The sequence below is a fragment of the Apteryx rowi genome, unplaced genomic scaffold (assembly GCF_003343035.1).
Source record: "Apteryx rowi isolate R43461 unplaced genomic scaffold, aptRow1 scaffold_106, whole genome shotgun sequence".
NCBI classification, from domain to species: domain Eukaryota; kingdom Metazoa; phylum Chordata; class Aves; order Apterygiformes; family Apterygidae; genus Apteryx; species Apteryx rowi.
In genome coordinates, this window is record NW_020447264.1 from 1313617 (window position 1) to 1327268 (window position 13652).

At 47.7% G+C, this 13652-nt stretch overlaps 1 protein-coding gene across 1 annotated transcript in view; it reads right to left on the reverse strand.

The window, feature by feature from the left end:
* Window positions 1-13652, reverse strand: part of ADGRB1 (adhesion G protein-coupled receptor B1) — a 206051-nt gene that overhangs the window by 121693 nt on the left and 70706 nt on the right. The window contains exons 8-13 of the mRNA XM_026069494.1: window positions 12707-12808; window positions 11086-11192; window positions 10163-10357; window positions 9147-9215; window positions 4581-4689; window positions 3525-3668 (exon numbers count right to left, since the gene is read on the reverse strand). Of these exons, the coding sequence (XP_025925279.1) occupies window positions 3525-3668; window positions 4581-4689; window positions 9147-9215; window positions 10163-10357; window positions 11086-11192; window positions 12707-12808 (726 nt within the window). The remainder of the gene's footprint in view (window positions 1-3524; window positions 3669-4580; window positions 4690-9146; window positions 9216-10162; window positions 10358-11085; window positions 11193-12706; window positions 12809-13652) is intronic.

Genomic DNA, 13652 nt, shown 5'->3' on the forward strand with positions numbered 1-13652 from the left:
CTGCTGCCACCCCGTTGGGTCTCCTTCGGTCCCAGGCTGTGGTGACTGCGCTGCTCTCAGTGCCTGTCCCCGGGGAGGGCTCAGCACCTTTGGGGTGACCCAGCACCCGTGTGTCTGCCCTCGTGCAAGACTTGCGCATCCCCATTGACCCGCCTGGCGCTCTCCTCTTCGGAAATCCAGCTAATCCGTCCGACAGAGCAAATCTACAGGGTGGGAAGGTCTCTTGCACCCAACCGAAGGCATCCAGACCCGTCTGCAGCTATCGATCCGTCAGAGCGAAGAGCTGCGCTCGGGCCGACAAGGGCAGCCGAGGAAGGGAGGTTTCCCCCGGCGCCGTGGCTGACCCGCGACTCCACACGCTGCCCTCACCGCGGTGGCCTGCTCTCGGCACCACCGGGCGCGAGGGCTATGCGTCGGGGCCGCGGTCCCCACCAGGGCTCCCTGACACGGCCCTGGCAGACCCTAATGCTATGTGACACTGCGTGTTTGGAGCACAACGGCTGGAGGGCCGTGGGCGCCACGGTCCCAGATGAGCCTCTGAATCATTTGCGCGACCTCTGGGCAAGTCGCTTGACCTCCTCTTCTGCCTCACACAACCCAGCTGCAAAAAGAAAGAACTTTCCTGGGAAAAAAAAGCCCACAGAGGCAACAGAGGCAGCCCTTCAGCCAAATATCCCCCCCTTTCAGGGGGATAAAAAATGAGTCACATCGTGCAGAGTGGAGCCGAGGACGTCTGGGGAAGCGTCTTGCTGTGGGGCTCTCAGATGTCTAATACTGAGGTTGAACTTAGAGTGCGTCTGACCTCTCAATACAGGGCAGACACAAATCGGCATGCCCTTCTTCCATTTTTGAGACCTCTCACCTCCTTGTCAAATTGGGCTAAAGTGAGATGGCAGGGCAGAACGTTCCTGGGAGACACTGACAGACACTTAGGCTTGCAGAGCAATTGCATAAGCCTTGCTTTCTCAGGGAAGCCTGCGCAGTCTGTTGGCCTTTCTCGTGAATCCCTATGCAAACAGGGATCCTGCTGCCTTCAAAGGCAGTTTTCCTCCTTTGCGCTGAGAAAATACAGTCGTGCATTGACAAAAGCTTTGTGTGCTCCTATGAGCTCATGAGCAACCAAATCCCTAAGCTCCACAGCCTTATCGCAGCACTTTCCAAAGAAGGATCCTGCCTGTGATAGAGCTGGAGGTTAGTTTCTTTTGGTCTGGGACAGATTTTTAATAATGTAGCTGCCCTTCAGTCCTGGTATACTATAGTGAACTCCTCTGTTGTGTTACCCAGCTGGAACAGCGTTGCATTTTGATCATGTAGTATCTCCCCAGCGATGTTCACTCACCAGCAGCATTTGTGCAGCCTGCAGCCCAGGGGCCAGCCGACTATACAAAGCACTGCTGGCCTGCTGAAATCATCTGCGCAAAGTTAACGCCCGGCAGTGAGGGGTCTGTCCTCAGTCTCGCCAAGCTGCCTGTCCCCAGCACTCTGCTTAGGATAACTGACCCTATTCCCTGCAGCCAAGGAAAGGTGAGGATAAAAAAAAACAATTGAGGTGCTAATATTCAAGGGAGCAATCCATCAAGAAAGACCACCAGCACAGGACGCTGAACAAGGCAGAGGCAATACAGCTCTGGGTTAACAGGATGCCAAGGAGAGGTGAAGACTGATGAGAAGTTAGTTCTTCAGAGCAGATGTCACCTTTTGTTTGCACAGTGCCTACCACTCTGGGGCCTTATGGCAGCTCTGTGTAATGATACTTGTAATAGAAATCTGGAAAATAGCCCTGCGGGGAGGTAGATGAGGCCTCCTAGGGCAGCACACAGCCCCAGAGCAGGATCCACACTGCCTGTGTGTGATGCCATAAGTTTGTCCTACAGTTCATTAAAGGCCTTCAAAGGTGAATGCTCCACAGCCTCCCCAAGTAATCCGTAATAACCCTCCCTACATGCCCTAACTTCTTGCTGTCCTCAAGGTTCAACAAAACACAGTGCTGGACTCATCCCTGCTCTGCCAGTGACTCGCTGTTCGCCCTTGGGGGAGTCACTTAACTGTTGTTGGCTGCAGATTCCCCAAGTAGAAATGATGACTGTGTTGTTGTTTCCCTTCCCAGCAGGGAAATCTGTGACAAGAGGTCCTGGTATGACAAGAAGAGGCCAAAGAACTTCCAACAGCAACAACTCATGGTCTCCTGCCTCRGTGCCAGCCAAGGACAGCACAGTCTGACGCAGCAAGAGCCAGCAGCCTGCTCTCTCAAAGCCATTTTAGTGCCACGCACAGCACCGGTACATGTGCAAGAACAGCCTGCTGCTATTTCCGACTGATAAGCCCAGCTTAGAGTTCCACTTTTGAAAACCCTGGGCTCAATCCTGCCAAATGCTGAGGTTTCCTGCCAGAAGATGAGCACCCTGAGTGTGTTGGTTCCTGTTGCTGGCATCTGGGAAAATGCTTAGCACCACAAGGTCCTGGCTCGGGTGGGCGCCCCTTCCAGAACAACCACTACACCAAGTGCCTGGCAGGCACAGCAGCAGGGACCATCCTTTCCTGGGTGCTCCAGGAGAGCAGCCCAGAGCCCTGCAGGTTTCTTCTCAGACCTGGCACTCAGGACAGCTTGGCTGAGGGGCCCGACACTCCCACTTCCACACCACACACATGGCTTGTGCCCAACTACGCCCTGCGGTGGTGCCAGTGACCTGAGTGATAAATGCTCCCCATGTGTGCTTTGTGCCTGAGGGCAGAACATTGCACACAACAGGCATAAAAACACACTCTAGCAGAGCCTGCCCATCCAGGAGCCCCCAGCACATCGGTTGCTCAGCCTGACACGCTAACCCCCAGCTGCTCAACCATAGATGGTCCTTCCAGAGCTGGATCCAGTCCTCAAGGAACTATACAATGTTGTTTGTCCGCATGGGCATGACAACAGGAGGCCAAATCATTCCCCTGTTCCACCCCTGTCTGTTTGCACATACTTTCCTTGTGCTGATTAACCATGTGTACAAGGCACCAGCAAAGACAACTACCCTTCTCTCACCCTAATGGAAATCCAGCATCTTCAGGAAGGCACGAGAGAGACACTTCAGCACCCAGTATGCCCTGCAGAGGATTTTAGACTCAGCCCAGTACCCACATGCACCAAAAACAGAGTGGCCCAGCATACACTGGGGTGTTTTCACTTCTTCCCAAGTTCAGAAGCCTTGGAAGAAGCAGTCATCAATGCAGTGTTGTTCTGAGCTTTTGTGCTGACTCCTGCTCTTTTCTAAATATGCTGCTGCTTTAGGAGAAGACCTATATCCAGATGTAGAAACTGAGCCTGCCCCTGAGTTTTTGGAGAGACTTCAGATTTGGCTCTTGGTCAGCCCATATCTAAAAGCTTTAGTTTCACTCAGTAATGCTGTTGGCAACAAAGCTTTTGTGAGCAAATTCCGCTCAGCTGGAAGGAAAATTTGGATGCCAGCCAAACGGAAGGAAACCGTCTTAGAAAGTGAAAAAGAAGTCTTCTTCTGGAATGTTCTAGCTGTGCTGCCTACCTGTCAGCCCCGAAGAGAGGATGCTCCTGGATACCGTGACTTTGTCCTCCGAGTTCTTGGCCCAGTCCACCATGCCCCTCCAGCCTTTCATGGGGAAGGTGATGTCGGTTGCTGCGTGAGCAGGCAGTTTGTGAATGCTGAGAACTAGAAGGAAGCAAAAAATAAAACCAATAAATAAGACCAGTCTCGGTACATTCACATACTGAAAAACCCACTGAAGACAGTGGGAAATTAGACAGCAGCCAGTGAGGTAGGATCTCTGTAGCTATAAGAGTGATGCTATCTTCAGGTAATGCCCAGGCATGAAGGAAGGTGACACTAACTGTTAGGGCTGTGGTTTTGTTCATCGAAAATGACCTGCCTTCACTAAACCTGGCAGAAGAGAGGTCTGTCTACTCCAGTGTGCTGTCTCCAGGAATGGCTTGTAGCACCTGCTTAGAGAGGGAGTGTAAGAGGACAGTGCAAGATTTCTCTTGATCTGTCCTCCCAGCTTCCAGCAATCAGTGGGACTTCCCCAGCTAGTGGTTGCATCCAGACCATCAACTTTAATAGACACCAGTGGACCTCTCCTTTGTGCATTTTCCTAATCCCATCATGAACCCATCTGTACTTTCTGGCTTCTGCAATGTCCTCTGGCAACAAGTTCCACGCTGTGATTGTGCATACAGCATAAATCAAATACTGCCTGCTGTTTACTTGCTGCCTGATCACTTCATTGGCTGCTGTGTAGCTCTTGTATATATAAATAAATAAATAAATAAATAAAAGGAAGTAACTAATTTTTTCCAGTCCATCATCTCTTCTCTGTTCATGGTTCTACAGACGCCTCTCAAATCTCTCCTCGGAAATCTCTCCTTCAAACTGAAGTCCTAGCTTTTCTGGAGGAAAGCCACCCCATATTTATGATCATCCTCATTGTCCTTCCCCAGATCTTTTAATGTTCTGCCACCTGCTGCCTCCCCTCTTTCCCTCCCCACAGCCCAGGTCATACATATTACACAGTAATTACAGATTTCTGGAGTCTCTGCCCAACATGAGGAGTGCAAATCAGCTCACCCAGATTGTCCGTCACTTGGTAGGAATCCCGGAAATCTTTCATGCGAAAGCCAATGACATCAATGAAATCCTCCACGAGCCTGAACAACTCCTTGGCATTTGGCCCTGTCTGCAGAGAGAGGGAGAATACTTAGTAGCACAGATACTAAAGAGCACAGCATGAGTTTCTCTGAGGGCAAAGGTTTCCATCCTCACACACGTATTGGAAGCATATGCTGGATATAACAGGGTATTATGGAGCTGTGAAGAATAAGGACTGAGAAATCCTAAAAAGAGGTCTAGAAAAATAAAAAGCAAAAGGTAGGAAATAATAATATGAGATTCGGATTGAGAAAACTGAGGGCAGAGGGCAATATCTCTCAGCAAATCTCCAGAGGAACTCTTTGTAGTAGAAGATGACCTATCTACCTCTATTAACAATCACCCTGTCCAGAGCAGACAAGCTACTGCTGATGTTCATTACTGTCCCATTCCTACCATTAATGCAACAAGAGAAACACAATAGGACAGACCCTTAGCAGCCATGATTTAATATAGCTCCACTGTCTTTCCAGGTCCATTGGCTGGAGTATCTGGCCCAGCATGGCTGCCAACAAGCCAGTGGCATTTGCAATTGCACATCTAGAGGCATTGTGTCAAAGAGGTGTTCAGTGTTGAAGCTCTGCCCTGCATCAAATTTTGAGATCCTTTCTCAAGCCTTAGAATTCTCTGACCCTCAGGTGCTTCAATATTTAGCCTGAGAAACGTGTTCTGCCATCTTCTGACTATATATGTTGCATACTGAGAGGGAGCCCACAAAGCTTTACCCCCACCAGGACAGTTAATTTTGCCATCGCTCCACTGCAAGGAGCCACACCAAGCCAAGAACTCCAGCCTACACTACTGACATGCACAAAGACAGGTTTGAACCAGGCTGGTTGTCAGTATTTCAGGCTTGCAGCCATTTGGGATGTTTGGAGACTGTTTTCACACATGGACAACACAGAAGTGCAACAGGATCTCAAGCAGGAAGCAGGGAAAAAGCTTAGGTGAGGGATCACTGCTTTCCTTCCCACCTTTGAGCACCTCAAGGACTTTTGGGTGTCTCAGTTTAATGCCCACACTAGAAAAGAGTGGAGAGGTCTTTGCTGTCTTCTTGTCCTGTTCCCTGTTGAATTTCCAAGTACTGTTCTTTGCTCTGAGCCTTTTCTAGATCAAAGATTGCAGGAAGCCCACAGTGCCCTTCAAGGCAATCCTGAATTAAATTCCTATGGAGGGAGGGAAGAGCATTCTCAAAGGCAGGAATCCAGCCTCTCAGCAATTTCTTTTCCAGAGATGAGTCAGGCTTGTTTAGTGACACAGGGCACAACAACCCTGAAAAAAAGTCTCTAAACTACTCTGACTAAACTCAACACCTACAACACCGGCAGACTTAAACTCACACCTGCCTGTGAAGAAAGAAAGAGCGAGTAATGTGGCCTGGGGGTTGTTTGCCTGTATATTTAATACAGCCCATCATAATCCCACAGGGTACTTCAATAGCATTTCACTGAACCAGATCTCTGACCCAGGCACATCACCCGGTCTTTGACCTTGGTTGGGAACAGCCTGGAAGGGAAAGTACATCCCAGCAATGCAAAAGGTTGCCTTGGGAGCAAAAGGTCTCCAACAAACATATTATTAGTGAGGACCTCCAGGATCTGATATTGAATCCCAGGCACTAGATCACATAATCCTATCCAGACAAGTAGCACGGTCTGTCTTAAGGCTAAATGTGCTTTCTTGTCCTGTTGGCAGGATCTCACTCTCCAAATAACCAAGTTGCTTCTTCTTGGGCCTAGGTTGTCTTAGAGCTTATCTGTCTCTTTTGTCTTGTGTTTCTCTCATGGTGTTTTTTCTGTGATAGAAATATTGGCAATAGTCCTTTTCCACCTGAATTTTGCTAGGCTAACACAAGGCTGTTAAGCGATAGCTAGTTTCCCAGCAATTGATTTCACAATAGATAATCCACCTGAAATGAGCTATGCTGACTACCTATCTTTTCCTCAAGGCACATTCCCCTAAGGGAACTTAGCTGGTACCACGAGAGACCAAAGAAGAGCAAATCAGCTCCTTACATCTCTTCTTTTACTTTTCCACTGCTTTCACAGCACTTTCAGACTCTCACCATAATTCAGACTTCCTGAGGGGGCTGAGCAGAGCTGAAGAGAAAGCTGGGGACTGGGCAGGGCAGCAGGATGGACTGACGTAGAAGGAAGGTTAAGCTGGCAAGTCTATGGGCAAAGAAGTGCAGAGCTGGTCATGCATGTTTGTCTGTCTGTCTGTCCAAAAGAAGCTTGGTGAGCTAAAATTGTATTAGGATCAAATCAAAAAAATCCTGCTAGTACTGCAGGTCCACTCATAAGGAGTAGAAGTAAGAGGGGAAGTTATTTTTAAGAGTATATTCATATATTCTACTGTTGATTGAAATTGCAAGCCCAAATTAAACCAAGGCCATGTTAGTCATCTTCTTTCAGGCTTCTATCTTATCATGGCCAACACTATGTCCCAAATGACCTTGTAGCCCTTCTCTGTTTGAATGCATTTCTGATTTTTTTTTCTTTTCTCGAACAACACCTCTACCCAGAGGCCACAGGGCAGTGTAATGGAGTGCAATTGAGCTGGGTATATTTTTAATGTGCAAATTGGGAGCCAAAGCCCTTTTTAAAAAAGAATAAGTTAATCTAGCCAAATGTGGGTCTTGAATTTTCTCCAGTAGCTTTGAGGGAGAAGGACAGGTGCTGCTCAAGCCTCTGTTGTTATCCTGTGTCTGTAAGATTTCTGAGGACAGGCTCTGTCCTAAAGCCACAGTGTTGGGCTGTGATCTCAATTCCCACTAAAAGGAGTCAGGCAAGAATTCCCTGTAGYAGTTTAGACCATCTTGGTCCCACTTCTCATGCAGGATGCTGTAGCGCTGGCAGCAGGCTGGGCTATATCTATCTATAGGTGCAAAGAGCAGATTGTACAGGGAAAGCCAGTGGGAACGAATTGCCGCAAAACGTAAGCTGCAGCTGTTTTTATGGGGATCAACAGGGTTTCCTTGTTGTCATAACAACTCAACAATCTCCTCTGTGCTTCTCTGAAATACATACACACACCTGTGCTCTTGGGACTGAGCATTTGGTCCTTTATCTCGCCTGGAGGCAGACCGTGCCATCCACTTCCAAATGCAATGGGTCACTGCCAGGCCTCAGGGAGAAAAAGAGAGGAAGTGCAGGTTCACGAGGCCTCTCAGCTCTCGGTGGAGATCCTGTGTCATGAAGGAGCTGTGACATACTGGGTTATGCAAGCCTCTTTCTCAAGTAGCGGACTGCCAATGAGCATGCCGGCATCTGGTGTCAAGACTTCTTTCCAGAGGACTTTCACGGTTGATGCCACTGAAACTAGCTTCTGGGGTTGCTGTTCGCACCAGGCAATTCTTTCTTGCTTATTTGGTATTTTCTAACCTTTCTGAGGAATTTTACAACAGCAAAGGCTGGCTAAAAAAGAGCTGCCATGTTCAGACCCACACCTACAGGGACCTTCCATGGGATCAAAGTCTCTCAGAAACCGAGCTACGTGCCTTGTCCTGGTTATATTGTGTGCTGAGACCAAGGCAAGGTGGGGTCTATCTTCCAAGGTGCAGGGACAAGGAACGGACAAGGAACTAGTACTACCATGGACCCCTCCACCAGAGCTGCTGATGGGACTCCTGAAGGCTGCCATGAGGCAAAGGCTTCAAGTGGCTCAGGAGGTTGCAGAAACAACGAGAAAAGGACAAGGAATAAGTCTCACACAAGCCCAAGCAGAGACTGCAACTGCGACAGAAGAGCCAGAGGGCAAGGAAAACGTGGACAGAACAGTAAACAACATCTCTTCCTGGTACACTAGGCGTTAGCTAAAGAATTTCTCAGCAGAATCTCAAACCTTGTGAGGAGAGAAAGTAAAATATAACTGAGCCCATGTTCAGCTTGTCCTGAGCAGAGCTAGAAGCTCAGGTGAGCAGAGCAAAGGTCTGACCCATGAAAATCCTGCCTGCCCTGCATCTTTTCAGCCAGGAGTAAAAACTCATGTAATCCTCCTGCTTTATCTTGACAAGAGGAGAAGAGGGGAATTATTCCAAGCCAGGAGGGTCACTGATTCCAAACTCAGCCTGATCTCTGAGATTCTCTGTCCAGAATTGGTATTCACCACCAGTTTTCCCTGGTGTGTAGCTAAGATCCTGTGGCTCCGTGAGTTACTCCATAAATATGACTCACGGTAGCCTGGCACTAGGCTTACATGCACAACTCGTTGCATGGATCAGCTGATTGGCAGTAACCCCTTCAGAGGCAGCTGACTCTGAAGCTGACCACAGCTGACCATGCCCAAGTCGTCTGTCTCTTTCATCATAAGGAGTTATCCAAGGGGAACAGCAATTGTGGATGGAGGTATTCTTTGGTCTGTGGCTGACATCAACGCATGCTGCCCACAATACATCATGGGCAAGAAGAGCTAGGAGGTCTAGCTTAAAGCTTAAGCCTACTCTGAAAGCCTGTCCTGTTTCAGAGAACTGCTGAGTGTTCATACCAGCTGAGCTTCCTCCCATTTGTCCCGGTTTTCCTCTGATAACAGGTTGCTGATGATCTGGACGAAGTTCTGGAGAAGAAAGACAAAGAGAGAGAAAGAAAAAAAAAAAAAAAGAAGGAGGTGGTGAGCGAAACAGGTTAAAATAAGACTTATATCCAAGGCTTTCACTGTGACTGCTATAGCTTCTAAGGCACTGGACGGAGAATATGTGTTGTCTCCACTACTGAAGATTTTTAAGAACCAGTTAAATACACAGCTGCCAAAAATTGGTTAAGAACAGGCAATCTAGCCTTGTATAAGTCCCTTCCTACCCCATTCTCTAATGTTTTAATTATTTCCAGGGAAATCTCCTTATGGTCCTCTTTCCTCTGTGACTGGGAAAGAGAAGCAGTGATGGAGCAAGGGGAGGCTGTGCATAGTGGTATCTTTGTGTGACTATGCAGCACACAACAAGAAAGAAGGAGACAAGTGATTTCAAAACCATTGATTTTTTTTCTCCAATTCTGCCACCCATTGCAGATCCTGTAGGATTAGTTTAATGTTTCAAGTCATGCGGTGATGACCTATCTCAGGGGTATATCTTGTAGCCACTCTGCATGCAACTGCTGAAAGTAAAATCCTAGAGTGACAATCCATCGAGACATTTTCCCACATCAACATCCAGGTAACTAATACCACAGGATCATCTTACCTCTAGTCATCAGACTGCAATCCTTTCCAAACAATGCTCTCATGTCAATTAGACTCCACAGTAAGTGCTATTAGGTTGAATAAGTGCTATCAGGTTGAAACACTTTAGAGTCACTTTGGTTTTCAAGTTCTTACTTTACAAGCCAAGGAAAACGGCCTTGAAGGGGGAGTTTGTTAGCACACAGAGGCACTTCACTCAGGCAGAAATTTCTCTTGGTTCTCATCATCATTGAATTAACTCCAAAGGACAGAATCAAACCCTAAGCTCTGTGCATGCACACACATCTGTAACCTAGACTTGTCCACCAGAGCGCATCTCAGCTCACCTGCACATCCCCGGATGTCGGGCTGTAATAAGCCCTACGGAAGATCTCTGTCATATTCCTGAGTACATCGATGGTGGACAGCAAGTCCCCACTGTAGCTGGTCCCATCCTGGGAAATTTCCACAAGGTTTTGGAGCACGTCTGACAGCCCATCTCCCATAAACCCACGCTGAGCTTTGGAAAGATGTTCCCTGGTCTGAGAAACAGAAAGAAACATGACAAATGTTAGTGACAGTCAAAACTCAAGTTAATGAGCTCAGTGAAGGAATTGCTGGGGGAAGGTTTAAGACCTTCCACATAATTCAGAGCACAGATTAGATGAATTTGACAATCTCAGCTGGCCTGAGAGCCTGTGATATTTATAAAATGGTAGCAGAGCAGAAGTCAAATTTTTGGTATGCGCACAAAGAAAAGGTTGTGTGTAGATTCAGAAGTTATTCTACTACACAGAGGCTATTCTGCTGGTAACCCAAGGCCAGATAACAGATTTTTGCCCCCAAACTGGCTGTCTTTTAACTGAGTTGGAACTATCTTAGGAGGGACTGTAGCTAGTCCTGAACAGGAAAGGACAGTTCTAACAAAGGCAGTAGCATTTTAAGGCAAGGCTCAGGAGACTAGCAAAATGGGAGAATTCATCACAACGTGAAATTTTTGAGACTAATGAAAAATAAGTGGCTTATTTAATGTTATTATTATCAGTAAAAGTGTTACAATCACATTAAAATACTCAGTGAGGAACTATCCCTTGCCCATGGATGCCCACACATCACAAGCTTAGCAGAGAGAGTAAGACAAAAGCAGGGCAGAGCTACCATCTCCTTTTCACATGGAACTGCTACTTTCCTTCTTTTTTTTTTTCAACTACAGCAACATAACAAGCAATTTTGAAAGATATTGTTTAGCTGAGAGATCAGTCTTCCTTACCATCATCTGTATGTTCCTGTAATCAATAGAAACACACTTGATGTATGTTGGAGGCTCCCAGTAAGCTATCCCTTCTTCATCTAAAGTGCATCTTCGAAGGATCAGCCCTAAAAGAAGAAAGAAAAGAGCATGGGAGTGGGGACAGTTGGATGAAAAGCCAAGCATCTTCATGGAGGCCACCCAGAACTGGCCAGTGCTGCCACACAAGCTCACCAACCAGCACGAAGAGCAGCAGGGGCATCTGCTAATGCATGAACCACATGCACTGGCATGTAGGACAGGTTATTTTTAGTTCCTTCTCCAGCATTTTCTCAGTGAGGGGCAGGACCATGAAAGGGAATGAGAAGGGATACAAAAGCCTAGCAACTTGGACCTGGTTAATCAAGGCAAAGTTGTATACAACAGGCTCAGAAAGTCCCACAAGCTTCCCGAGGTGACATGGTCCAGTACTTGCAACTAAACCAGCCACAGTGGTTTATGCTACCTACACAAATCCAACAAGAATAAATATCCAACAGCACCATCTTTGCATCAGCTGAAAAACTCTGAAAGCTGCCTGCAGCCCTCCCCCAGGCTCTTTCTGAGCTTCAGTCTACAGTGAGTTTTGCAGTGGTAATCATGAGTCTTTGTGACGCAGAGGAAGAGACATATCAGCAGGAGGAAGGGGATAGGGATCACCTTGTCCAAGCAATTATGCTGCCATTCAGAGAGTCTCTGAGGAGCAGGCTTTGCTGGGTCCACAATCCCATTGCTACAGCTAAATGATTTGGTGACCTTGCTATGGATACAGCCCTTCCTCTAGGCTAGCACTTAGGATGACACTGACTGGACCAGACTGTGTGAGTCAGAGAGCGTCAGGGTTCGCCTGTATCCGCAGTCTCACTCAAACACAATAAATCGTTTATGTTCATTACAGGAACTGCTGCCCCCATTTCATTTCCTGCCTGGGAGTGAAGAACATCCAGTTAAGGACAGGATTCACCACCAGCACATCTTCTGGAGCCTTCTCCCTTGCAGTGCTTTCAACTCCTTAAGGATCACACAGCTGCAGCCACCATGGATAACACCTACTTGCCCAGATACTATCACTTCACACCGCCATGGTCAGAGTGTCTATTTGAGCACCTAAAGAAAAGTTTAGGAAGCTACTATGGTTTCTAAGAAGGAAGGAGAAACATCTATGTGTGATCAAACAATGCGGTTCAGATTTCCCACTTTCAGATGTTGCCTTCTTTTATGGAGAAAAACACAACACCTGAGTCCAGGGGACTCTAATAAGCAGTCATGATAGATCCCTACCTGCTTCTGCAGAGATATTTGTAGATAACAGGGTGGACATACCACAGCAGCCCTTAAAAGTGAAGCTGTCCCAGGACTAGGCAGTAGCTGGATGAGAAACCACCTCAGATTCTCCAGTATGGAGCAAGAAGTTGTGGTTAAACCGTGAGGGACCATGGAAACCCAGAGAGATTTCATTCAGCCCTGAGCCCAGGGAGGGAAGTCCCATCACTCATCCTCTCATCCCACAACCAGGTTCCCTCCATCTAGGAGGTGTTGGACAAAGAATGGCCAGGGATGAGGGATGGCCAGCTCCTGGGCTGGGACATGCAATTGTCCTTACCTGTGGCATTGCGAGGACATCGGACAGCCGCAGCATCCCCAGCAGGCGTCTCTTTCCACGCCACGGAGGCAAAGTTTTCATCATCACAGATTTCATGGGGCTCTGCAGGGAAGGAAAAACTCCGTTAGTAAAAGCTCCTCCTCAGAGCATGGGGAGGGAAAAGGAAAGAGGAGAAAAGAGAAACCCGCGGGGAAAACAGAGGAGGATGATCCAGAGGAAAGAGCACTGTGAAGCAAGCCAGGATGTCTGGAGGTGAATTCCCAGACCCACAGCTGCCTTGGCGTCTGGCCCCTGACAAAGCCCATTAACCTCTCTGGAGTTTACTCCGCTATCTGAGAACTGGGCCGCAGGCCGTGCCAAGGATTAGCTAGCTCATACACACGTAACAACCTGGGAAAGYGCTAATATGCCTGCCTTACCTTGTGGCAGCTCTTTGGAAGAAAACTGTTATTGCTGAAGAGTTTTCTTTTTTTTGCTTAAGGGGAAAATGGCCACCTTTTTGGGGGTGAACACTATGGCTGCAGACCCTACTCCTGGTCTATCCCTCAGGGTCACCACACAGATTTGGGGTTGGATATTTCTAAAATGTGGCTCTGCATAAATAGGTTGGAGTAAAAATGAAGGAAAGAGCAGCAAGTGGAGGAAAAAACAAGACGAATGTATCTCGCAGGTGGAGTTCCTCCAGGCCCTCTGCCTGTTGCCATCTTATGTGAGGACACAAGAAGAAGAYCTGAGTACCAGCAGGCTGGATTTGCATCTGCAGCTCATTTCTAAATGCTACTGCGGAGCCCAGCAGACTGCRGAAATGTGCAAAAAGTGTTCACAGATGTTACAAAAAAAGCCCTTTGGAAGGAGACGGCTTTCAGCTGCTTCGACCTGTGGAAGGAGGGCATCCACCAGAGAAGAAGGGGGTTCTGCTGAGAAACTCATTACTTGCATCCCATAA